Source organism: Copadichromis virginalis, linkage group LG14 (assembly GCF_057382275.1).
Source record: "Copadichromis virginalis isolate Kocher_CV1m ecotype Utaka linkage group LG14, C_Virginalis_male_GT1.1, whole genome shotgun sequence".
Classification (NCBI taxonomy): Eukaryota; Metazoa; Chordata; class Actinopteri; order Cichliformes; family Cichlidae; genus Copadichromis; species Copadichromis virginalis.
Window position 1 is genome coordinate 40,750,298 of NC_140631.1, and position 27,521 is coordinate 40,777,818.

The following is a 27,521-nucleotide window of genomic DNA, read 5'->3' on the forward strand; positions in this document are numbered from 1 at the left end:
TGAGAGACAGAATGTGGAAAAAAAAAATCCATGAATTCACATGGTAGGATTTGTAAAGAATTTATTCGTAAATTAGGGTGGAAAATAAGTATTTGGTCACCTCAAACAAGGAAAATCTCTGGCTCTCACAGACCTGTAACGTCTTGTGTAAGAAGCTTTTCTGTCCCCCACTCGTTACCTGTATGAATGGCACCTGTTTGAACTCATCATCTGTATAAAAGACACCTGTCCACAGCCTCAAACAGTCAGACTCCAAACTCCGCCATGGCCAAGACCAAAGAGCTTTCGAAGGACACCAGGAAAAGTATTGTAGACCTGCACCAGACTGGGAAGAGTGAATCTACAATAGGCAAGCAGCTTGGTATGAAAAAATCAACTGTGGGAGCAATCATCAGAAAATGGAAGACATACAAGACCACTGATAATCTCCCTCGATCTGGGGCTCCACGCAAGATCTCATCCCGTGGGGTCAAAATGATCATGAGAACGGTGAGCAAAGATCCCAGAACCACACGGGGGGACCTGGTGAATGACCTGCAGAGAGCTGGGACCAAAGTAACAAAGGTCACCATCAGTAACACACTACAACGGCAGGGAATCAAATCCCGCAGTGCCAGACGTGTTCCGCTGCTGAAGCCAGTGCATGTCCAGGCCCGTCTGAAGTTTGCCAGAGAGCACATGGATGATACAGCAGAGGATTGGGAGAATGTCATGTGGTCAGATGAAACCAAAGTAGAACTTTTTGGTATAAACTCAACTCGTCGTGTTTGGAGGAAGAAGAATACTGAGTTGCATCCCAAGAACACCATACCTACTGTGAAGCATGGGGGTGGAAACATCATGCTATGGGGCTGTTTTTCTGCCAAGGGGACAGGACGACTGATCCGTGTTAAGGACAGAATGAATGGGGCCATGTATCGTGAGATTTTGAGCCAAAACCTCCTTCCATCAGTGAGAACTTTGAAGATGAAACGAGGCTGGGTCTTCCAACATGACAATGATCCAAAACACACCGCCCGGGCAACAAAGGAGTGGCTCCGTAAGAAGCATTTGAAAGTCCTGGAGTGGCCTAGCCAGTCTCCAGACCTCAACCCCATAGAAAATCTGTGGCGGGAGTTGAAAGTCCGTGTTGCTCGGCGACAGCCCCAACACATCACTGCTCTCGAGAGGATCTGCATGGAGGAATGGGCCAAAATACCAGCTACTGTGTGTGCAAACCTGGTAAAGACCTATAGTAAACGTTTGACCTCTGTTATTGCCAACAAAGGTTATGTTACAAAGTATTGAGTTGTATTTTTGTTATTGACCAAATACTTATTTTCCACCCTGATTTACGAATAAACTCTTTACAAATCCTACCATGTGGATTCATGGATTTTTTTTTTCACATTCTGTCTCTCACAGTTGAAGTGTACCTCTGGTGCAAATTACTGACCTCTGTCATCATTTTAAGTGGGGGAACTTGCACAATCGGTGGCTGACTAAATACTTTTTTGCTCCACTATATATACAGTGTGTGTGTGTGTGTGTGTATATATATATATATATATATATTTATTATTATTATTAATGTGTGTAATACACCTGACAATTCCCCGCACACTCTTTGGTTCTATGTAGTATTTTGTATTTTTATTAATTGTAGACTGGGATTTCTAATCAATTAAACAGATTTAAGCATACCTGAGACCAGAGAACAGTTGCCTTGTTTTCATACTGTCATTATATGAATGCTGCTATCCTGTATATATCTTACTTACTATTGTTTGAATACTTTGCAATTGTTTTATTGTACTTTTTATATTTTACATTTATATTTATTATTGAATCTTGCACCAAGGGAGTGGCACTCCAATTTCGTTGTACTCTGTACAATGACAATAAAGGCTATTCTATTCTATTCTAAATAAAGGGCATCTGTAAATGTTACTTATGTAATTGTCAAATAATTAAATGTCTTTTTTAATATTTAGGAGGAGTGAATCACCTGATTCCTGCTAAGTATCGCCTCGTTATTTAAGAATTAGTCCAAAACTAGATTTGTTTTTCTTAACAAAGAAGATATAAAACTAAAGTGTTAGCAGTACTGCAGGTGGAGACGAGCTAGCAGTTAAACAGCTGGAACAATCTTTGCTAATGGAAAGCTAAACCAGAGCTAAAGGAGCATGAATACTGGACTTTCGGTGGTGCAGTGTTTCTTCTCAGAAACTTGCACAATTGTTTGGTTAAGTAAATGAATGATTAAAACTTCCAAGGTGACACAGACAAAGCCACTTCAACCACATGGAGGTAACTTCACCGCTGTTAAGGATTACGTTTAAATCAAACCCAGGCAGTCAGCTCGGATAAATCACCACTTTGTAGCATCTGAAGACTGAAGCTGAGCCGAGGCCAAAGAAGTTCAGGCTCACCAGAGACCAGGATTTCCCAGCAGGTGTTAAAATTCAAGCCGGAAGCTTTGTGTTGAAAAGCTTTTATTACAAGAGCTTTAAGCTACTGCTGTCACTACTACACACAGTGAACGCAGCTGGAGAGAGAGGCCGCATGAACACTGGATCCATCTTTAAAGCGTTGACTTCTTTTTCATGTTTTTCTTTAAAGTGTGAGGTTTGTATTTACACATTCCCAGCATCACTGATGTCTTATGGCTCCAAACAGAGACGCCTCGCATGCTCTACTTTATTTATTTTGAAGGATATTTGACAGTAAAGTGGTTTCATTTCATCAAAAGCAGCGAGCTTGTTTTTGAATTACTAATTCAGAAAATGTTGCTTTAAAAAAAGAACCAATTGGTATCTGCATAGTAAGGCTACATGAAGTAATTTCTTTTAGGTTATTTCATAGGCAAAAAAATGCTGTACTTATTAATATACATTGATGTGTGTAAGATAAGATAAGATAACCTTTATTAGTCCCACACGTGGGAAATTTGTTTTGTCACAGCAGGAAGTGGACAGTGCAAAAGTTATGACGCAAAAATTAGAATACAATAAGAATAAATACAGTACACAACTGTACAGAATAGAATAAAATAAAATACTATATACAGTAGAATAAAATAAAATAAATATACAATAAGATAAAAATAGAATACAAATACAAATACTATATACAACTGAGTAAAAATACAACGATGACAGAAAGGATTATTGCACTTAGTATTATTGCATATGTATGGATGTGTGTGCTTGATCAGTTAAAGTCTTTATTATGGAGTCTGACAGCAGTGGGGAGGAAAGACCTGCGAAATCTCTCCGTCCCACACCGTGGGTGCCGCAGTCTCCCACTGAAGGAGCTGCTCAGTGCTGTCACAGTCTGCTGCATGGGGTGGGAGATGTTGTCCATCAGGGATGACAGCTTAGCCGCCGTTCTCCTGTCACTCACCACCTCCACTGGGTCCAGAGGGCATCCTAGAACAGAGCTGGCCCTTCGGATCACCCTGTTCAGTCTCTTCCTGTCCCCAGCAGAGATGCTGCCGCCCCAGCAGACCACACCATAAAAGATAGCAGAAGCCACCACAGAGTCATAGAATTTCTTCAGGAGTGGGCCCTCCACTCCAAACGACCTGAGTCTCTGCAGCAGGTACAACCTGCTCTGCCCTTTCCTGTAGAGGGCGTCTGAGTTATGAGTCCAGTCCAGTCTATTGTTCAGATGAACACCAAGGTACCTGTAGCTGTCCACAGCCTCAATGTCCATACCTTGGATGTTCAGTGGTTGCAGTGGAGAATGCTTGTGCCTGCGGAAGTCTACCACCAGTTCCTTGGTTTTACTGGCGTTGATCTGGAGGTAGTTCAGCTGGCACCAGTCCACAAAGTCTTGGGTCAGACCTCTGTACTCCTTGTCGTCCCCATCAGTGATGAGGCCGACTATTGCAGAGTCATCAGAGAACTTCTGCAGGAAGCACTGGGTGGAATTGTGGGAGAAGTCTGCAGTGTAGATGGTGAAGAGGAACGGAGCCAGAACCGTTCCCTGTGGGGCCCCCGTACTGCAGACGACCCTGTCCGACACACAGCCCTGAGTCCTCACATACTGTGGTCGGTCGGTGAAGTAGTCCAGGATCCAGGTAGTGAGGTGATGGTCCACTCCAGAGTTCACCAGCTTGTCCTTTAGAACCGAGGGAAGAATGGTGTTGAAGGCACTGGAGAAATCAAAGAACATGATTCTCACAGTGCTTCCAGCGGTCTCCAGGTGAGCGAGGGAACGATGTAGGAGGTGAATGACGGCATCATCCGCTCCAATGCCAGGCTGGTAGGCAAACTGAAGTGGGTCCAGTGATGAGCTTATTAGGCGCCGAAGCTGAGCCAGGACCAACCGCTCCAGGGTCTTCATCAGGTGGGATGTCAGAGCCACCGGCCTGTAGCTGTTGAGGTCCTTGGGGCGTGAAGTCTTTGGCACTGGTACAACACAGGAGGTTTTCCAGAGCTGTGGGACTCTTCCCAACCTCAGGCTCAGGTTGAAGAGGTGCTCCATCACCCCACACAGTTGGTCCGCGCAGGACCTGACGACCCTCAAGCTGATGCCATCTGGACCCGCTGCCTTCTTGCCATTAATCCTCCTCAGTTCCCTCCTAACCTGGGTGGTTGAGAGAGACAGGCTGGAGCCTTGTGTTGAGTGTGTATTGGATGCTGTTGTTGGGGGTGGGGAGGAGTGAGCAGGGTGAATAGAGGAGGTGTGAAGTGTCTGAGGTGGAACAGCAGCAGTGGGGGTGGGTGAGTCTGCAGCCGATGTTGCAGACTGCCTCATGGCTGAGTCAAATCTGTTGAAGAAATGATTCAGTTCATTTGCCCATCTCACATCCCTCCCAGGCAGAGAGTTCTGCTGTTTGTGGCCCGAGATGGTTCTAAGGCCTCTCCAGACTTCACCAACGTTGTTTTGTTGAAGCTGGTTCTCCATCTTCTGCCTGTAGCTCTCCTTCCCATTCCTTATCAGTCCCCTCAGCTCTCTCTGCACCCTTTTCAACTCCTCTTTGTCTCTGGATTTGAAGGCCCTCCTCTTCTGCTTGAGGACGGTTTTAATTTCTGGGGTAATCCAAGGTTTGTTGTTGGAGAAACACCGTACAGTCCTGGTAGGTACAGTGTTATCCACACAGAAGTTTATATAGTCAGTAATGCATGTAGTAAGGCTGTCGATGTCCTCACCGTGGTCATCACAAATCACCTCCCACACAGTTGACTCAAAACAATCCTTAAGAGCCTCCTCGCTCTCCTCTGACCATCTCTGTACTGTGCGGGTGGCTGGTGGCTCCCTGCGCACTAAGGGCTCATACATAGGGACAAGGTGCACCAGGTTGTGATCAGATCTGCCCAGGGGAGGGAGAGGTGATGAACTGTATGCCTCTTCTGCATTGGCATACAGTAAGTCCAGTGTTTTATTGACTCTGGTTGGGCAGGTCACATACTGGGTGAAGGTGGGCAGTGTGGAGTCCAGTGAGGCATGATTGAAGTCCCCTGATATTATGAGAAGGGCTCTCGGTGATTGTGTTTGCAGTCTGCTGACCACAGAGTGGAGAGAGTCACAGGCTGCATCCGCGTTGGCCGAGGGGGGGACATACGCTGTTATCGCGATAACATGCGAGAACTCCCGGGGCAGGTAGTACGGACGCATGCTAACGGCTAACAGCTCAATGTCTCTGCTGCAGAGTTGCTCTTTTACAGTGATGTGCCCAGGGTTACACCATCTGTCGTTCACAAAAACTGCCAGTCCCCCTCCTTTCCTCTTACCGCTGTCTCTGGTCCTGTCCGCTCGCAGCAGCTGGAATCCCAGTAGTGTCACGCTTGTGTCCGGAGTTAGCGATGTTAGCCACGACTCCGTTAGCATCATGATGCTACATTGCCGGTACTCCCTCTGTGACCAGGTTAGCGACATGAGCTCATCCATCTTATTGGGCAAAGATCTTACGTTTCCAATAATTACAGAAGGAAGAGATGGTCGATAACGTCTCCTTCTCGGGCGACGGCGCTCCTTCCCAGCACGACACCCCCGTCTTTTCCTCCTCAGCTCGCTGGGAATATCGGGTCTGTCCGCCGGCAGTACCGCTGCAGGACTCAGCGCTAACAGCTGATCCTTACTGTAAACAAAGGATCTCTGCTCTGGGTCCCCAGACACGGGTGAAAAAAGTAGAAATAAACTGAGAAAAACGACCAGGACTAGCACAAAACGGTAGAACATGGTTGCAGAGTCTAATTACTAATACGTTAGTTATAAAAAAATTACGAGAAAAAAGATAAGAAAGAAAGAAACTCAGAATGAGCAGAGCTGCTGTAACAGGCTGCCGCACACGGGGGGCGCCGGAAGTACAAGCTTACATCTTCCAACAAACTTGGAATTATACCATTTAAAATACACAGGGGCGGATACCAGCTTGTGGAGGCATGTCCAGAGGAGGCCTAGCAGCACTCTAAAGACCTATTAAAAGGAAGCTAGCTGAGCACTGGGAGGAGAGAGGCCCCAGGTGGAAAAGGAGGGACCCGCTGCCCCCCAGGAGTGCGACGGTCAGCTTGACATGGCGACCCAGTCCTGACAGCAGGAACAGCGACAGTAGGAGATAACGGATGTGGCTGATAGCAGAGCAGAGGCATACCTCTGTCTGTATTTGTGAGTAGTATCTCCACTGTCGTTTACCGGGTGCAGCCGTGTTGGGAAAGGTTTGCTATGGCTACAAGCCAAGGCCGTTTTCCGGGATGATGATTCTGGCCCCTATTTGTTTATTTACAGGGCGCTGATGCGAGGGGAGCCGTGGTGGCATCGAGCGACGGACGCCAGTGCAGAATGTGTGATGGGCCCAGTGAAGGGACGGACAGGGGGATAGGAGGCCCCTACCTGTCTGCCTGGGACAAAGCTGGCGTTGACCCCGCTCCGCAGGATGAATTTTTGTCCAGCTCATGAACACATGGGGAACGTTCATACTGGGTTGTGGGACAGTTACTTTGGGAAACTGGGTGGGATTTTAGTGAATGTGGAGAATTGTATTTTTACCGGTTTTAGAATTGTGTTTGTTTATTGCTGGGAGATTTTAGTATGTTGATATCATTTTATTGCATACCTTTTTTTTATACTAGTGTTCATGCCTTTTTAATTTGTCATTTATTAAAATTTATAAATATATATTTTAACTCAAAAGTACAGTTTTTAAATTTAATGTTGCTGAAACAACAAAGTAATAAAATAATAAATCTATCTGATCGAGAAATCACTCATCTTTGGAAAAGAGAGTTTATTACAGAGAAATGGCTCTTTCAAAATAAAAGCTATACTATACGCTTCTTCTGGGCTATATTCTCAGCAGCATATTAAACATATCAGGTCCCCATAAGGAGAATCATGTGCTAACGGCTGTCTAAATGACTCGGGTAAAGTTTGTAGCATGCGTGCTTGTTGTTTTTGTCTACTTCCACTTGTCTTTGCACTAGGATGCTGCCGGAATAAATGTGCAGTCATATTCGTTGTGTTCCCACTAGTGCTGTCAGCGTAAATCTCGTTGAAATGACGTTAACGCCACAACACGGCAAATCTCCGTTAACGAGCTACCGCGGATCGCCCCGTGTGTGGGGCTGGACGGCGTCAACACGTTAACGAGCTAACTGCGCTAACGCACTAGTTCCCACCCATGTAATTGAGCATTGCGTGGCACATCCGACATACTGTTTTACTTTTGTCCATGACGCGCTTACCTTCAGGGTCATACGTCACATGAAGACCAAAATAGTTCCAAACGCCAGATCTGAATGAGGGTGGGGGAGGTTCAATTTGACATGTTGCAAGGAGAGCTTAACTTCTGTCTCGCTAGCTTGCGCTGCGCTCAGTGAATCTGCGTTCGACTACTCCACCTAGGCTGCACTGTCGAGCGCAGATCCACTGAGCGCTCAACACAGACAGCATCGTCAGAAGGAAAGTTGATCAAATAAATTAAAAATGTTGTATTGTTCGATACATATGCGTACCGAACCGAAAGCTCTGTATCGAACGGTTCAATATCGATACGAGTATCGTTGCACCCCTAGTGGCTACATGTACATGTCTATTTTCATCATCGCCTTCTACACTGTAAAACCTAATAAGTTCACAGAACTCAAAAATTGTTGTGTAACAGATTACACAACAATTTTCTAGTGATGTTTTTAAAAGTTTTAAGTTTAACTAAAATAAAAATTGTAGTTGCAGTTGCCTTAAATTACCTCAATGTTAACTCATAAATGTTGATATTCCTCAACTTATAATTAGGGAGTAATAAACTCAAAATGTTCAATATGTTTCAACTTAATTAAGGTGGGAAATACACTCAAAATATTTTACATATTGCAACTCATATGATGTGGGAAATGAACTCAAACTTTTTCATATTTTCTAACTTATAATATGGGAAATAACACTTAATCTTCAAGATTTTTAAAATACTGTGGGAAATACACTTACAAATAATTCTGAACTATTTGCCCAGTAAATTATAATCAGCTAAAAGTGTTAGAAAACATGAAAGTAACAACACTAACAATTTAACAACTTTTTATTAAACACAATGTGCTTTTAAAAAGGCACAAACAACAGAGCTCACTCATAAAAAAGTGCTTCATAAATAAAACAAGAGAAAACGACTCCAAGGGTCACAACCTTCTGGATACATGTGAATAAAAGCTCGAGAGTCTGCGTATTGTAGGTCTAGTGCACAGAACTACCCAAAAAGCAGGAGAAATGAGGCATCCATGTACTGGTTTACACAACTGTACATAACTGGGAACAAACATCAGGTAGTGCATTGAGGTATTAGGCAACACAACGTTAAACATGAATAGTCCACAAAATGAGCAGTCATTCACTTTAAATTAGAAGTAGAAAAGCCCAATGATTAGGAAAAAAAACAAACAAAAAAAAGCTTCCTCAATACTCAGCTCAACAAGTAGTCCATTCTGAGTGATTCACTCATTGAACAAATCATTCTTCAGCGTCAGTAGACGCCCTTTCAGTGGTTTGTTGTCCTCAAGGCACATCACAACCTTCTGGATAAATGTGAATGTAAGCTCAAGTTTCTTTGGGTATTGTAGGTCTAGTGCATAGATGTACCCAAAGAGCAGGAGAAATGACTGAGCCAGATTTGTGGGACCATTCACAAGTATTTCATCCTCAATGACAATGCAGATGCTTTCGGGACTGAAGAGGGCCGAATCAGTAGTGTCATCCGTGACAACTGTCAGCAGAGCCACAGGAGTGTCAGTGAGGTCTGGACCATCTGCTGACTGCAAAACAAAAATAATACAAGAATGAGTTCAGCCCCACAAGGACACAAATCATGCTATTGATTAGAGGTGTGAATCTTCATAAGTCACACGTTTCTTTTAGGATTATAATGTCAACGATTTAATTTGATATGGCGATACATCATGATGCATTACAATAATCTTAATTTCGGTTTGACTTCAAAACATATGTTTAAATAAATGTTTTCAATAATAAATATATGCCAAGATTTTTGTTTTTGTTATTTACCAAACATTTCTCTGACCACAACATGGCACCTCCAAAAAAATAGAACACTTGAATTTTAAAAGGGAGATAGTTTTTATCTGCAGATTTTTTTTGTATAATAATCTTTCAACTATTTTCATGTTTTCTGGTTTATGCGTAACAATCTTCTTGCAATCTTATTCAACAATAGTTGATATATGGGAGAAAACAAGTCAGATGAGGACTGTGTTGAACCTCCTTCCTGATATATACCCTGGTTCTCCTTGAGTTCTGAGCGATGTCATATGTTTGACTGAACAGCTAGGCAAAGGGGTTGATGCTGAGGCCAGTACACTTACATCACAAGTCCTGAATAACATGGAGGCATCTTCACGCAGGTACACAGGAAGTGCACGAAGGACGAGGGCCCGTCTTGTATTTACATCATGCTGTTCCTAGATGAACATACAATATCTATTAGAATAGTATTTACACAAATGCAGAGTAAAAACAAAGTGTTGGATAGCCATGTTCTGATTGTCATTGTTATAGATCAGGGGTGTCCAAACTTTTTGTGTAACGGGCTAAACTTGTCAATCTAGAAGGGTAACCCTACCCTACCCTACCCTACCCTAGCCATAGATGGTAAATTCTGTATTTTGGATTTTTTTGGATATTTTGATAGGATAGATTTTGTCAAGATGTCCTTCTCCTAAAATGACAACCTTGTATCCATGGCATAATCACTTAATCTCGGAGCACAGTTGAAGCAATTGACACTATGGCTTCTTACAGCTGTGTACAAACCATCGGTTAATGTAATCCTGAATCATGTGAAATGAAAAATTTACCCGAATGTCATAAATTCTCATGAGCTTTGCTAGCTCCTCTGCAATCTTGCCAGTCTTGATGGCCTTGTCTCGGAACAAAGTGATGAGTCTAGGGGTGTGTCTGTCCAGCTCCTTGTAGAATTGAGTGCGCAGGTTAACATTGTTGATTCGGTGGAACTCTGCCACCACCTGTACATGAACAGAAATACACAGAAATGAACAAAGATGAATTAGGAACAGAATTGTGAATGTATTTTAAAAAGTTCTCAGGTTAGCAAAACCAGAGAAATTCTAATCAGAACCAAGGCCAAAATAGAAAGTTATTCGTCATTCTTTGTAATGTTATCTAAAGGAAATTTAAATAAATAAACTTCTAGAGACTTTGTTTACTATGAATGGGGAAAAAAAAGAAAAAAAAAACATCACAGTGATGTGTTGTCATTTTACATCTGCCATTTGCTTTTTGGTAAATTGTTTGAAAATCTAGACTTTTAAAAACTGGGAGAACAGTAAAGAGACAGACAGACATATATATACACACACACACACACACACACACACACACACACACACACACTTTTAATTTTATTTTATTTTTACCTGTGACTCTATAAGTAGGGCTGGCCATCTGTCCACGACGTCTCTCACTCGTGGAGCTACAACAGCTCCAACAATTTCTTGGCGACGTAGGGCATAGGTTGTGTCCATGAGCTTGCCTATGACCAAGTAGTTTCTCTCAGTCTTTTTGACTTCATGCATGATCTGTTCTCTCATTTTTTCCAGAGAGGCTGGGGTTTGATCCTTCGGTAGGTTAGTGATGTAGTTGACCTCAGCTTTTCGAGCTTTCTTTATGTTTTGATGGGGGTGATCATTGTTGGGGTTGTTTCGGCTCCGCCTCCCTGTGTTGATGGCTACTTCTGCAACCCCAGCTTTGGCCAGATTGTTACGGTAAGATGCAAGCTTGTACCCCATGTGGCGTTTCCATCCCAACGCCCCGTCTTCACCAGCTGTCATTCTGAGACATGGATGAGCTCTAATCAAAGCTTGAGCAGCCATTGCCAATTCCTTGTCATGTGCGTATGCTTTAAAACTGTAGATTGTTTCTGCCATTTTTCTAAGGATTTCACTCTTCTGTGATCTCTTTAACTTCAGCAATTTTCCTGATTCTTCATAAACTCGATTTCCTTCTTCTAGTATATGATCCATTTCATAACCAAAACTAGGAACAACAAATTCATCAGGCCAACTCTTCTGGCGCTGTATCGCAGGTACATGTGGGAGTATGTCTGTGTCAGAAGATGCAGTAGAGAAGGTGTCGCTTTCAGGTCTGACAACTCTTAATGTGCCCTTCTCTGGTAACTCCTGGATGTCCACAAGGAGACAAAGATCACCATCAAAGTCCGGATCCTCATAGTGAAGGCTAAAGTCCCCATCCAGTCTTGGCTTGAACCTCTCTTGAATTATTTCTTTCAGCTCCTCCACTGACTTTGGTCGCTCAAGTAGAGTAAGTTTCAGGGCGGTGTCTCGTTCAACATACACACGCAGCACATGCTTCTGGGCAGCAGCCATCTTTTGGTTCCTAGGGGAAGAAAAAAAAAAGAAAAAGGGAAAAAAAAGAACAAACATTAATTTTTATGGAGAGTAAACGTGATACAAACAATGTACACAAGTCCATAGCCTCACTTGAACGATGGGAAGTATGGAAGGACACCTGCTGGAGTGAGGCAGTTTATTCATGGACCCACTGCCCAGCACAGCTCCAAGAGAATGTTGAAGTCAGCTGTTAACCTGCTTCAATAAATCTTCAATGTAATAATATGAAACGTTTTGGTGTCAAGAGCAATCTTCCATCTACGTTGTAAGCACAGAGAGGTGTTTTGTCATTTAGCTCTGATGGGGTGTGAACAGCCAGATTATTTGGGAAAAGTTCGTAAGATCTCAGGTGTTCAATGTAGTGCGATATGTGCCTTTGGCAAAGAAAGACAACACTACTATTAACCAGGAGAACCTGTTCAATTCTACAGAACTTAGGCAGTCCTCCCTCTTGTCCAACAGACAAAAACATTCCTACATTATAATCAGTTCCATCAATGCAGATCTTTGATGTGCTGTAAATAACATTGCTTGCTGTTATTTGTTTAACATATGTCTTTGCAACATCTGGAAGCATTGATACCAGTACAGAGGAGACATTTGATGCTTGCTGGTGAGGTCTGAAGAATCCTGAGGCACTGAGATGAAATGCTACCATGTACTGATGCCTGTCGGCGAGTGTTTTTAAACACATTTTTAAAGTTTTGTGTATCGTGTACAACTCTCTTGAAAAAACTGTGTTTTCCCTCAAACCTCATTGTCCACAAGTGTACAAGGGGCCCAAAAAGACGTATAAGGTCAGGATAGTGTTCAATGTAGTGATGCTTAGGACGGAGTTTGAAATCTGGAAAGGCTTCTTTCAGCATCTGTCTATGATCTTGGATCTTCGACTGTAAATACTGGATGGACTCCTCTGTGAATTCTGAAGACAGTGATAACTCTACTACCTCTTTTAAGTCCATTAGCACAGTCCATATCCCATCCTCTTCAGGAACAGCATTTCCAATAATCAAAGGGAGCAGTCTAAGCAATGTGGCATTTTCATGGCCATTACCACCAATGCTTTTCTTTAAAGCAAAGCTCTGTGGTATTTTATGAGGTTTCTCAAGCTTGTCTGTTCCTTGGTAGGGAAATGACAGAATTCTGTCATTCAAATATTCAAGGGTGAAGTATTTGCAACGGATCATCTCTCCAATACACAGGGCGAGCTCTGTAGGCACAATGCCCTCCAAAAGATCATGGAGGGCATCAGGTGGAAAGCCAGTGACAGTATGAAAATGCTCTAGTTGCTGTCTCAGGACACAATCTGCCTGAACACCATTTTGACTCCGACTGACCCCATGCATTACGGCATGCACATCACTATTATGGCTGTCTTTTGTCCTAAGACTGAACTCGCCGCTTGCAACTTCATGAGTCTGAAGTTTAACTTGTGTTGCTGTGCAGAACCTGCAAAAGTGTTCTGCTCTAAAAGACTTTGAAAAGCCTGCCAACTCATGGGCTGCAAGATTGTCACACACCACACACATGACTGTTCCTTGGACTACCTTACCAATAGACTCAATAAATATCCCATCTTGTTCAAGGGTACGGAGGTCTCTCAACAAAGGACCAAGTGCTTTTTCATACCCAAATGTCTGGATGTCAGCCACTTTACATAAAGCAGCAAGCTGAATCACATGCAAGGCTGACCGGTATTTACTGGGAAGATCAGCAAGCATCCAGTATACTGAACAGATTTTGTGTAATTTGCGCGATGTGCCAAGTGGATTGGCTATCTCCAAATCATCAATGTACAAAATTAGTGTTATTTTGAACTCATCTGAAGACAAGAATGTGTTCTCTTTGAAGTACAAACCATCTTGGTGGCTTACATAGACACCGTTTTGTGCCACCTTTGTTTCTTTAATTTTATCAAGAATATCTGTATGACTGAAGATTTTTTGTATCATTTTGAGAATGGGAACATGTACTGCTGTGTGTCCTGGCTGTAGCAGATACTGTACAGGCTTTACCACAGGGTAATTATTTTCGATGAAGGTTTTCCTTCTCTTGGTTGAGGATAACGGCTTCCCCTTAGCTGTGGCACTGACAATAACATTGCAGTCCATAACAGTACTGACAACCTCATTTAGAATTGCTTCACTGACAGTGATATCATGACTCTCTAAGACCTCTCTGATGTCATGTTTGAGTATCGGTTGGGACAAGAAAAATATCTGAGTCAAATGTTCCACTATTTCCTGAGATGCCATTTCTGACACATGAAGAATAGATTGCATCTTTAGAAATAACGATGCCAAGTTATGGTTCAGCTGGGCCTTTAACATGTCTGGGTCACACTGACTGTTTATCTCATCGAGATCAAATGTGTCTGCAGACCCTGGACTGTGAGTTTCAGCAGGTTCCCGAAGACTTTCTGCTGCAACTAGCTCTGGGGCGCTATCGTTGTATGCCAATACAACACATTCACCAAAGCCTGAATCACCACTATGCTTTCTACTTTTGTGTGCATTAAATGCTGAGTAACTATTTGTTCTGTAATTACAGTTTTTGAATGGGCATGGTACCATCTCATGACTTCATAAATGATTTCTCAAGTGACCAAACAGAATTCCCTCAGAAAAGGGCTGTGTGAAGTTACACAAAGGACATATAAAACAACCACGTGCTCCTTCAGTTGCATCAACTCTATGTGAATCATTATGTGATCTTGACAGATGAGCTTTCATTGCCTCGAATGATGGAAAAGTACAAATGCAACTGTCATAGAGACATGGCAGGGGGGACACTCGTGAATATTGGGTATGCAATACAGTGTAGTGCCAAAATAATTGTCCCCGAGTATTTGAAGTTGCAGAACACAACTTGCATTTCCACTCCATTGGGCCAACTTCACCCCTGCAATTAAAACATTTGCAGTCAAAACCATTTCAGCCCTGTTTGCACTTTTGGCTTTTCAAAATGCAGTGTTTACACGCATTGTACTTAAAATGCATGTCAATTTTTAAATTAGGTGGAACATAATTATGCCAACAAGTTCACACAGTAATTTAATTTTGTCTGTTCTGTTGCAAAAAAAAAATCTAAAAATTTTGAATAATTCAGGGCAAAATTCTCTAGTTTCTTTGTATTTATTTTTTATTTAAATTAGGACACAAATTATAAAACTCACCCACTGACAACTGGTGAAATGCTGACTCTCTGTAGCGCTCTTTGCAGTCTGATATCTGTAAACAATATGTGCACAAAGACGACTTGTTAATGTTCAAAAACATTTTTTGCACAGCACACACACACGTAGTCAGCTGATCTCATCTGATGCAGATCTGCTCCTTGATCAAGTGACATTTGTCCGGATTTTTGGCACGAGTGACGTCGAATCAGCACCGCAGCTGGATGGCCCGATTTACATACCCAGCGCAGCTGATACTCACCACAATAATTTACTAAGATTATATGCACTCCTGTTATTAAGTCCAGTTCAGTCTGTTAATGTTAACCGTTTCAAACTAATGTTAATAGGTGTGTTGCTAAGCTTAATAACTTAAATAACAAACTTGAAATTTACCCGTCCTATTTTCCCCTTTATTGTTTTTTCTCTGTGCTGTAAATCTTCTGTCTAAGAAGAAATCTGAAGCTGCTGTTCTGAAAATGAGCTACCAAAACTTTTTCTGAATGAATCAATAAAGATCAATTTATGGAAAGCTGTGATGAAGGCGGTTTTGTCTTTAATTATATTCAACAATATAACATATTCGACCACTTTTAAGTGATTTTGTGATCTTTAATACACTTTAATACACTAAAGTTAAGGTTTTTTACCTAATTTCTAGTAAGTGGCCCAGCCCCTCCTATATTTTTATGTATGTGGCCCTCAGTGAAAAAAGTTTGGACACCCCTGCCTTACAGGTTAGGGAGTATTTGTGATCCGCACAGTCTGCATCAATGATTCTTTCTTAGCCTGGGAGCAGAACGCGGCTCTTTATTTTCATTTCATTTCAATTTATCTAGCAAAGATCGATAGGGTCTGGCTTAAAGGTGTCAAGGAGGCGCCTCAGTCTGGCTGGTTGAGCCTTGTCGAATTAGCGCGAACAATTTAGGTGAACTTCGTTCGTAGCACCGAGTTTGACCAGTGTGTAATGTTAGGCTGAATCAGGCGATGCATTTTTCCGCAAGGCTTGACTTGTAGAGCTCGCTTAGTGGAATACCCCTCTAAACTGTTAAAAGAACTTCGAGATTATCTCACAACCACACATTTGAGACTACGAAAAAATACAAACATGTGTCTAATTACCATCATGATAACACACTCATGTTGTTTATTATTGTTCGCTTCATGCTAGCACACACACATAGCTCAACAGCGTAAACTACTGACTGTGTAACACGGACACTTATTGAAATAAGTATACTCACAATACGCACGTGCATTACCGGCGAATACGACAACCGGTAGAAACGGACAGTAGAAAATTTTAGTAGAAAGTTCAAAGGCATGGAGCTAGAACTGCCACCGTCAACTTCCCGGGCAAGAATACAATGCATTATGGGAAATGTTGTCCCCCACGGAAAACCGCCAAAACGTTACACCGTTCTAATTTGAAATAACATTATGTATTTGTCACATTTGAAAACTTCTAAAATTACAATTACTTGGATTTGAATTCATTTATAACAAACATTCACTGTGCGCAAAGTACGAATGTATTTCCAGTAAAAAAATAAAAAAGAATGTTTATCGAAATTAAATTTAAACAAAACAAAAACACGTTAGACTTACCAAATTTAGGGCAGTTGATGAAAAAAAATAAGGTGGTGGTCGTGGTAGGTTGAAGTTGGGGACTCTTAATCCACACGGGCTGGCCAAATCTTCCCTGCATCAAGGTAAATTCAAGATGGCTGACTCAGCTTTCCTGAGGGAGCGACAAGACTCCACCCACCAGAACGTCACTAATATATGCTTCTTAAACTTTTTGAGCGTTCCGAACAAATTAGCTAAAAAATATTGAGCCCTATTCAATTAAAGTTGCATAAAAGCCAACAGAGCTCAATACTTTATAGTTTGCTCAACTACAAAACGACATTTGAGTGTTATGAGCTTATTAGTTATGAGCTAGAACAACTGTTAGGGATTACAGTGTAATTATGTCTTTCTCCTTCTCATTGCTCTCTGCTCCCTCATTTCCTCCATCCTAATCACCTCAAGATGTTTTCAGATTCATAAGTTAGTCCAGAGATTATCTAGAATTTTTCACATGTGGAAAATCGAACCGATGCTGAAGTGCTTCAGTTCAGCATTCTGTCAAACAGCTTTCAGGTTTTCACCAGAAGATTTGACTAAGCAGTGATGTCACACTGTGTATGTCTCTCTTTTGTTTACAGTCTATAGTAAGATCACAAATATCTTGCTGTGATTTTTGTTCCTGTGCTTTTACGGACTCTGTCTCTTTAACACAGCTAGGCCATTAAAATATTTACATTGGGTGTTAATAATGCAGTGACCTCTGCAATATGATACAGTATTAAAATGGATTTTTGCATATTTGATCACAGCAGTTATATAGTGTGTGCGTGAACAATTTGAACGGTTTCTTTGAATCACACTGATACAGTGTCGATGTCCACATGCCTCCAGAAACAAAGCATTTCATTATTTTATAAAAAACACGATACTATATTGAGCGACTTCTGGACGCTGTCAGAGCAGACCTACTAAAACGACTGCAGCCTGCAGCTGGGAACAAACACACAAGTCTAAATGCAAAGTAGCTGAATTTCTCCATGATGAAGACATGCATTTCTAGGTAGTGAGCAGTCGTACCTTACACATTTTCTTCATTTCTACTATTACACCTCCTATATTCTTCTTCTTCTTCTTTGGCTCTCGGAGGAGGCGGACGCACTTTTTCTCCTCTCCCTTATCTTCCCTGCTTATGTCCTTGTCTAGTCTCGTGTTTTTTGTATTACTTTTCCCTGGAACACTCTCTCACAGTCTGTTCTCTAAAACCTAAAAGAGGAATTATGGATTGGATCAACTGGTCCCTAAATGCAATTGACACCCCTTTCTCAACGAGAAGTTTGGGCTCGGGTGAGCCTGAGTGCTGAAGATATCTACCTATTCGGAACCATGGTAACAGGGTTCTGGCTGATCGGAGCTGGCTTGGCCCTGACTTATCGAAGAATTAAGGAAGCGGAACCGGCTGTTCAAACCCCCACAAGGCTGCCCGCTGGGATTGGAATGATGGGATGAGGCGTGAGTTTCTCAAAATGGGCTCATTGAGTCAGCCCGGATAAGATCCTGGAGAGGCTACGGCTGCGGTGAATATCCAGAATAAGATCTCTGACTGCAGACTGGATACATCTCGGAAGGGCTAGCCCGGAATAACACCTCTGGGCGCAAAATTGGATGACATCTCGGGGAGGCACACTGCCGTGAGTTCTCAGAATCGGCTCCTTGAGCACAAGAAATGACAACATCACAGAACGCAAGTATGGCAAAGCTCACAGCTCGCCAACGGGAGATTGAGAGACCAGTGTTGGACTGTAGAACTGCTTTGAAATTCATATGAGCTGTTCGCACTAAAGTAAAAAATACCATAATTTATGCGGATACCCCTCCGGCGCCAGCTGTGGGCTCAAGACCGGAGCTGAACAACAACACCCTGATAACGACTGTGTTTAGTCTGTTCCTTCCCGTTCCATGCAAGGCCACCTGGGTTGGCTGGAAGACTGTTTACACGCACACACATACATATACTGATACTGATAAGCACTCACTGACGCATCACCCTCCCTACCCTGGATCCAACGCCACCTCCAACGCTTACCTCACCTCTGATGTGGACATCGGGTCAGCTGGAGGCGCAGTCGAAAGATTGCAGCGGTCCCAGATCAGATGTACACACTGGAACTCTTTCCCATGTTGCTGTCTGTGTTTATTGTGCTATGGTGTGTTGATATCTGTGCATTCCTGTATTATCCTTTTGTGTTACACATTTCAATGTTTTTTCCTCGCTACCTGGCCTGACCTGTTACCCCAATGTGATGTTTGTGTATTGTATGTACGGTCGGCAAGGTCTGTCATCTCGGCTGTGGGCAAAAGACCTGCAACTGACAAATAAAGGCTATCTCATCTCATCATCATCTCATATCTCCACCTTATTGGCCTTCAGAGTCTCCGGGTGGTGCGTAGGCTTGTTTTCAGTTAAGGAAATGTGGCTGGGAGAGACATCACTTCTGCTGTTCAGGCACTTTGTGCTTATGTAACGATGTAAAAGAATGGATATGGTTTTGTTGTTGTTAAATTCCTGTTAAACTTGGGATCGCAACCATGGGTTTATTTTGGAACTTTTATTTTGAAAATCCGCAGCGGAAGTCTGCTACTGGTAAACGGGCTACCCCCTAAGCCTATCGTTAGTAGCAATGAAGCTTTCGCTGTGGTAAGTTCCTCTCCGTCCGCTCTCACAGAGCATGAGTTTAAAACATATTTGAAAATCCTCATTGAAGCTAATATGACAGTGCACTAACTGCATGAACTGCCCATACGGTAGTATTTGAGTAGATTTCAGGTTTATGACCGTGTTTTGCAGTTAATAGATTAGACGGTAAGAAAAATGGACACGTGGAGCTAGCGGCTAACAGCTAGAGGAGGCTGCCGTGTCTAATAATTTTGAAACTTCTCTCAATAGTTTGGGCGGAATCCTGTTGCTGAAACCCATGGTTATTCATGTCCCATGTTATTGCAGGTATGTGTACTTTGAAACATGTATATGGTTGAGCTGCAGGCTAATTCTGTTTAAGACATATTGCTTATTAAGTTTGCCCAGTAGATGGCAGCATTGTTCCATTTACTATTGTACGTAAAAGGGAATTTTGGCTTTGGTTTATTTATATTTACATGAATGTGCATTTAAGTGAATTAATTTTTCTTTTGTTATCTAAACCACAACGCAGTAATGTTTCTATTTTATTTTCCGTGATAAGTATTGTTGCCATTTTATTTTTCAATCAATATTTGTTTTTATTTATTTGGGAAAACTAAGAGTTCCACTATACGATCATAAGCCTATAGTTAGTAGCAATGAAGCTTTCGCTGTGTTTGGGCGGAATCCTGTTGCTGAAACCCATGGTTATTCATGTCCCATGTTATTGCAGGGGAATAAATCACGCCTGAGCTCTACCCACTTCGAGTCCAGAGAGTTTTATTCACACAGCGCTGGAAAGAGAAGCTGACCAGGGGTTACACTTACGCGTGTTTTTACTTTGGATTGAAATAAACCTCCATCGAGTTATGGTCCAGGCCATAACTGTATTTTAAAGGGTGGATCTCAGCAGTTTTTTATATCTCTAGTATTCAGCAGCTGTCATCTTTTGAATATTGGATTATAAAACAGAATTGAAGTCATTTAGGCCCTGTTGAATTGTGTGCACTGCATTGAATATGGAGTCTTATGTCACAACAGTTGTCACATAACATCAGCGTATGATGGTATAGCATCTTTGTAAATCTCCATGGAGACGCAGCAAAGTGAGGCGGACACATCTTTAGAATGAAAATGGGGAAAAACCCACACGAATGATGTCAGGTTACAATAATTCTACAAGAACGTCCTCTGAAGAAAAAGAGGGAAAAGAAGAGCATCTCCACTGTGACACAGGAAGAGGCTCACTTCTGTTAATGGGGCTTCTCTGCATCTGACACGGGACGCCTCCATCCTGTGCCAGAGCCCAATTAGAAGGACGAGATGGTTAATTCAAGGAGCTTTGTGTCATTTGAAGCCAACCTCCTCCAACGGGATAATGGTTCAAATCATACATGTGCTATCAAAAAGCATTCAGAACATTCTCAGGTTCTTAATCTTAACAGTAACCATTCTGTTAAATGTGGAATAGAGCGCTGTGGCTTGCATCATGTTCACGGTGTTTTAGAGAAAATTACTTTGCCTTTGTTTAAAGATGATCCTTTCAGCATGAAACGTGCATGGATGAATCTCCGGGACAGAGAACAGTTTAAGGTCTGAGTCATTAGACATCTGTTCCACGGTAATTGGCTGGTATGTTCAGTGTCAGAAGTTTTATTTTCTTCAAATGGTCATAAAGATTTATAAGAGCCGAAAGTTCGTTTGCAAATGTGAAGTATAATATAATTGGGAATACTTCTGTCAGGGAGAATCGTGCATCACTTACTGAGCTCCATTAAGCTAGAAATGAAAATAATCTCAACAACGTTGAGTGGGGTGATGATGGGGTCACACGATAACGGCTTTAAATGTAATTACACAATTTTATTTCGTTCTGTCTTCATTCCTCAGTATTCATTCGCTTCAGTGCCATCTGCGCACCCTTAGAGAGTTTTCAAGTTGCTCCTGGGTGTGGATGTGGATTTCTGCTCTCTTGCACAACAGGGAGTTTCAGTTCTTCTGAGGACTTGAAAAAAACGCTGCTATTTTCTGTATTTCAGGGACTGGCAGACAGTGACACAATGAGGGACAGCTAACATTCAAATACAGAAAAGAAAAGTGAAAGACTGCGCTCTCTCCTCTGTGACGCTGCTGTACCACACAGGCTGATGGTGTGTGACCCTGTGGGGGTGAGGACTTGCTGTCCTCTGCATCTAAGGACAACAGGAAGTGACTCATGTTCTAATCGTTAACCTGTGGGGATGTGGCACGGCTACGTTTGGTCAGAATAAGGCTACGTTCACAGGAACCACGGGTATTTTTGATAATGCAGCTTTTTCTATGCATTTGGTCCTTTCGTCCACACGTAAACGGCATTTTCGATCACTGAAAACAGATTTTTGAAAACTCCATTTTTGCGTTTAGGTGTGGACGAGGAAACTGGAGATTTAATCACGCAACGTCAAAGGTGTGCGCCGCTTTTGATGTCATGCTGTGCGCCGTTATTGTTTACATGAGATGAATTTCTACAATAGCAGATAGAGACAAAATACTGTTGCTGTTAATGTGACTATCTGCAGTTTTTACACGCTTACACACACACACAGTTACTGTCCCTCCATCTACAAAGACTGAGATGTATATGGTTCTACAGGAGCCGTGGCTTCTACATTCAACACAGATGCTGTCACAACCCAAATCCCGACGTCAGGATAAATAGATAAATGCGTTTGAATAAATGTAATTTTTAAAAAAAAATTAAGTTTATGTATGCTGTATTCATTTTGTTCATTCCGAAGTTGTAAGTCTACACAACAGCCAAAATACTGTCTTTAGTTATTAACGATGGAGACACTTGAAAAGTAACACAAAATTAGTTGCTTTTCCAGGGAAATACAAAAACACTACTATTACAGTACTAAAGATTTACTAAAGGCACAAAACCCAGTTTCTCTTCCAGGCTTCTAGTCTTCTGATTGGCCAACATTTCTACACGGTTAGGATTTGGCATGTTCCTGACAGCATTTGACTCTTAGCATTTACATGTGGGACGGAGATATTTTTTCAAAACTGCATGTGTGGACGGGATTTAAAAAACAGAATATCTCAGTTTTCAAAGATACCCATGTACGTGTGGATGTAGCCGAAAACTTTCACACATACACTTTGTAAGCTACAACATTTATTTGTTCAAACCACATTTAGAGGAGATGTCAGAGAAGATTTCATAATGGATTTTGAAAAAGCGTGCGCTGAATATAAAACCTTAACAAGCTTTTCCCCCTCTGGGCTTGGACAGGATCGGCTCTGTGGCCTCCTTATTCCAGTCCAAGAGTACAGTTTGTACTCTTGGACCTGGTATCAGCTGACATACTTGTACTGTATTGTATCGAAAAAACCAGACCCCTTCCAGATTAGCATGCATACGTATGGATCTCCACTGGTCAGATCACAAAGAGACAATTGTCCTGAAAATTATAGACATTCATAACTAAGTGTCCAGTTTTGGTCATGTGAGCTACTATTGTAAACAGTGGAGAGAGGAAAGAGAGATATTAACTTTTATTTTGTCATTATTTTTCGTCCGTTGGCTGAGATTTTAATGATTTCTGCACTTTGGGTGGGTTTTAACATACATCCTATAACATCTAAACTTTCAGACACATGGAAAACAGTGCAAAGAAGACTGAAAGTAACCCCAAGTGATCGACAACATTTTCAACATTTTTCCAAAACTGGATTCTAATTTAAAATATGTTTTTGTAATCTTTGTGCTCTTTACTGAATGGTATTATGTGAGGTTACCACTTTATTAGCTATATGTAATTTGTTTACTTTGTTTGCTTCAAAACTCTAGGGAACTGAAGCAAGTTAGTTCCAAAGCAGACTGTTCCAGACACATAATCGTCATACCCATATCAAAATAACCGAATCAGAATAGCAGACACTTTTCCTCTCTTAGTTTCTACAAACTAGCAACAAGCAAACTGCACTATCCAAGCCTAGAGGGAGTCTCAACTTTAAAAAAAAATGTGATCAGACAAGTGCCTGCTTTCATGTGGTTGAAGCAGAACTGCCGCAGAATATTGTCTATATTTAAGGCATTGCTGCAAAAAGCGACAGGAACAATCGCAACGAGAGTTGGTGACATATGTGAGATGACATGAATCTGTTGTGAGGCAGATTCTGGCTGCAAAGCCAGAATATAGTTTGTGTTTTGAGGGCTGGAGTAGATGAAGAATCTTCTGGGTGGTTCTTCTTCTACTTTTCAGAACTTTCAGACTCATCTCTTTCTCTCTTTGATTCTCTTTCAGGGACCACGGTGAGATGGTACTGACACTTAAAGGGACTGAAACTCAAATATGTTTGTATTGCCAGTGAAAACCGCTTTCAGCATCTTCAACTGAATCCTGTTTTCGATGGCGTTGGTGCCATCTTGAAAGTTGAAGGATTTGACATTTACACGGCAGAGTGACAGGAACAATAAATGTAAGGAAATTACACAGATGCTATCTGACGAACACAAATGTACAATGTCACGTTTGTTTAATATAAACCCCGGTGACTCACCAGGACGCCTTTTTTTTAGCTTAATGACATTTTTATAACTTTCTATTCTTGCAAACAGGTGGGACCAAACACAGATCAGTAATTCTGAAAATAACTTAAAAAATAATGCTATCAGAAACAAAAATTATCTATAAACTCTCACTAGAGTTTGTATAATAGCGTCATACTAAATTGCATGAAGTTTTAAACAATGACAAAAAAATAGGCAACTATAAACTGGAACATCCCTACCCTCAACTATGGTCACGAGCTGTGGGTGACTGCGGATACAAGTGGCAGAATTGGGCTTCCTCTGAAGGGTGGCTGGCGTCTCCCTTAGAGATAGGGTGAGAAGTATGTCCATCCGAGAGGAGCACAGAATACAGCCGCTGCTCCTCCACATCAAAAGGAGCCAGTTGAGGTGGTTCGAGCATCTGACAAGGATGCCTCCTGGGTGAGGTGTTCAGGGCATGTCCTACTGGGAAGAGGCCCCGGGGCAGACCCAGGACACGCTGGAGAGATTAAATGTCTCGGCTGGCCTGGGAACGCCTTGGTTTTCCCCTGGACAAGCTGGAGGAGTTAGCTGAGGAGAGGGAGGTCTGGGCTTTTCTGCTTAGGCTGCTGCCCCCGCGACCCGGCCCCGGATAAGCGCAAGAAGACGGATGGATGGAAACTGGAATCGTATTTAAGGCATCTATCACTTTACTCTCTTCTGGTCTTTTTTACGACATCTTTTACTAAAGATGTAACATTTGATGTTGTAATAAACAGTCTGTGATTTGGACTCATCCGTTTACCAGTTTAATCTAAAAAGCCAGACATATTTAAAAAGCAGTGCCTCTCAGTTCCCAGTCAAATCCTCCAGCCTTACAGTGCTTGTAGTCTGCGAATGCTGAGTGTTGAAAACATCTACATGAGTTTCACATGTGAATTCTCTGTGAAACCTGACATGCAGTCCTAAAGAAGCGAGGGCCAGGCCACTTTAGAACTGCTTCTGTTTCCTGAAGAATAAATACGACAATGGACACAACCATCGCACACTGACTCTTGTCCAAGAACCCTCATTTTCCACAAGTAGACACATCACATTTGCATCAACTTCCAATATGAGAAAGCACAAGTATGTGGTGAGCTGGCAGACGAGCTCCAGCCCAACAACAGTAGTTCACATCTTGTCTGTGATGGCTTCTATTATAGTTTTGTTTTTGTCGCTGTTTAGGTTCAGGCAATAAAACTACTTGGTTAACAGGTTAGCACAGTTCTGCCACCCTACTAATGATCCCAGTGATGTTGTTATGTCACATCTTTTCCACCAACAGACTCATCACATCTATCAGTTTTACAGATTTTTGATTAACACTTAAATTGAAGAATTCATGCTTTAATAGCTTTTATAACTCCTTTGATCAACTTTAAATAATTGAGCTCAGAAAAAAAAATTCTTTGCGTGTCAGACGAGTGAAAACTGTGAAAACAGGAAAAGGCGAGCACGACGAAAGAAGGTTACGAGTGAGAAAACCGAGGAAAAACAATGGCTGTTATTTGCTTTTGCTAGCTGTACGTCGACATGTCTAGTTTTTTCTTTAGCATGACAAATGCTTATGTGTTGACCTATTTCATCTTTTGGTATTTATAAAGAGCTACTTGGCATTCAATAAAGGAGAAGCATCGGTGTAAAAAATGTTACACCGGAACTACCTGAAAGAAAAGATCAGCTGTCAGTTGAACAAGGAGAAGGAAAAAAAAAAATTTCTCAACACCCAAAGTGGATGTGAACTTTGAGAGCAGCAGCTCCTCCTCAGCTGAAGGGAAAACAGAGGCTCCTCTTCGAGTGTGATGGCACATTGTCATCCTTCTGTCATCTCTGAGGAGAGATTGACGCTGTCAGTTTGTCAGCTGAAATTTAGGATAACTCCTCGGTTTGACACGGCTGCTTTTGTTCAGAAAAGCACGGGATGGATCAGAGGTGATTTTGGACGACCGGGTCGACTGCAAAACAGCCCCTTTGTCGTCTTTTACAGGCTAAATGCTAAATTTCACATTTCTAATGGAATTGACTTGTTCGTCACAGTGACTGTGTCACGATCCTGGGTCTTAGGACCCAGTGTTTTGAGTTTTAGTTCATTTTGATGTTTATAGTATGTTAAGCTCATCAGGTCTCCTATGTTCATTTGCTTATTAGTTCCCTCTTGTGTTTTCAACCCCTGTGAAGTCTCCCTTGCCCTTCGTGTGTTTCATGTCTGTTGTCTTATGTTGTCATGTCTGCCTCTCATGTTTCCTGTTTCATTTTGGAGAGATCTCGTGTTTTTATATTATGGATTATGTTTTGAGTCCTTTGTGGTACTGTTTCGTGTTTCCCTAGATCTGTTATGGTTATCTTAGGTTTTGCTCTTTGGCTTTGTCATATGGCTTCCCTGTGTTCCATGTTATGTCTCCCCTGTTGCTGTTAAGTTTGCATGTTTAGAATTCAGTCAGTGTGTTTCCTGTTTTACTTTGTAGGTCCATGCCTCATGTGAGTGTTTCTAGTTTTGCGTCTCTGTCTCGTCCAGCCTGATTTCTCCCAGCTGTGCTCCCCTTCTGTGTCTCATTCCCTCGTTATCCCTCTGTGTATTTAAGCCTTGTGTTTCTCTTTGTCAGTGTCGTAGTCTCCATCATAGCTGTGTGATTTTTCCCTGTGCTTTAGTTTTCCCAGTTTAGTTTATTTTGTATTGTTTTTCGTGTCCCACTCCACGCCAGCAATAAAGCTGTGTTTTTTGAGTTTACCTTTTGTCTCTGTGAGTTTGCGTTTGGGTCCTCTCCTGCCTGCCACACAGCCGAAACATGACAGAAGACTACGACCAGACAATGGACCCAGCAGCTCACAATCCCTCTGCTGAGCTCCAGGAGGACATGATCTACACGGTAGAATTTCTCTGCCAGGAGTGGTTTGCGCTGCCATTTAAGGAATACCAGGAGGAACTAGCTCTCCGCTTACAACGGATGATCTCTGGACTCCCCTGGTTATTTGGCATGCTCCACCCTTTAATCCAGGACTTCCTTGTTTCTACTGTGCGTGTCTGCACTGAGCAGCCACTCCTGTGTGAAGACCCGGAGGCTTTTCAGACGAGTCCGCTTGAGGATTTGCGGGCCGACTCATCTCCTCCCTCTTCCAGGAGAAAGCGGCATTCACGCCGCCATCGCTCCACAGCAGCTGAGCAGACCGTTTTTGTGAGTAAAAGTGACTGTTTGCCACATTCTGACTCCAAACCTTCTGCCATTTCATCCACTGTTAGTCATGCTGCTCCTATGAACACTTTAGTTTTTCAACCAGCTCCTCCGAACCTTCATGATTCCAATCCTGTGTCTGAGACTCTATGTGACGCTCTTCCAGTATCTCAGGCAGTTATTTTTTCTGTGCCTCAGCTGGGAGGTGTAAACAGTAACAGAGTGCCTCCCACCATAGTTAAACTGGCTAGAAGACTTGGACTTGATGCCACTGAGCTCATGAATCAAGTTGAATTTTGTGTTCCACAGCCAGCCATGTTCAAACACACTCACCATGTTTTAGAGTCAGACCAAGTTCAACCTGCACCTCAAGTGACTGTTTTGGGTGTGGCCTCACCCCTGGACTTTGCTGCTCACCAGTCGGCTTATTCAGAAACTGCCTTTGCAAACCTACCTACGCCTGTGACCGCTCCTGAGCTCCGCTCTCCACCACCTGTCCCGGCTC

At 42.3% G+C, this 27,521-nt stretch overlaps 1 protein-coding gene across 2 annotated transcripts; it reads right to left on the bottom strand.

Moving 5' to 3' along the window:
- Positions 1 to 8,485: 8,485 nt before the first annotated feature.
- Positions 8,486 to 16,894, bottom strand: LOC146694669 (uncharacterized). Of its 2 annotated transcripts, none has more exons than XM_085430928.1 (6): positions 16,645 to 16,894; positions 15,037 to 15,091; positions 10,869 to 11,847; positions 10,290 to 10,457; positions 9,798 to 9,893; positions 8,486 to 9,230 (listed from the first exon to the last, which is right to left on the bottom strand). In XM_085430928.1, exons 1-6 carry the CDS (start codon positions 16,742 to 16,744, stop codon positions 8,913 to 8,915), a joined length of 1,716 nt encoding a protein of 571 aa, XP_085287054.1. In that variant the 5' UTR covers positions 16,745 to 16,894; the 3' UTR covers positions 8,486 to 8,912. The 2 variants fall into 2 exon arrangements, with proteins under 2 accessions (XP_085287054.1, XP_085287055.1); XM_085430929.1 differs by lacking the exon at positions 16,645 to 16,894 and adding an exon at positions 16,281 to 16,354.
- Positions 16,895 to 27,521: the final 10,627 nt, after the last annotated feature.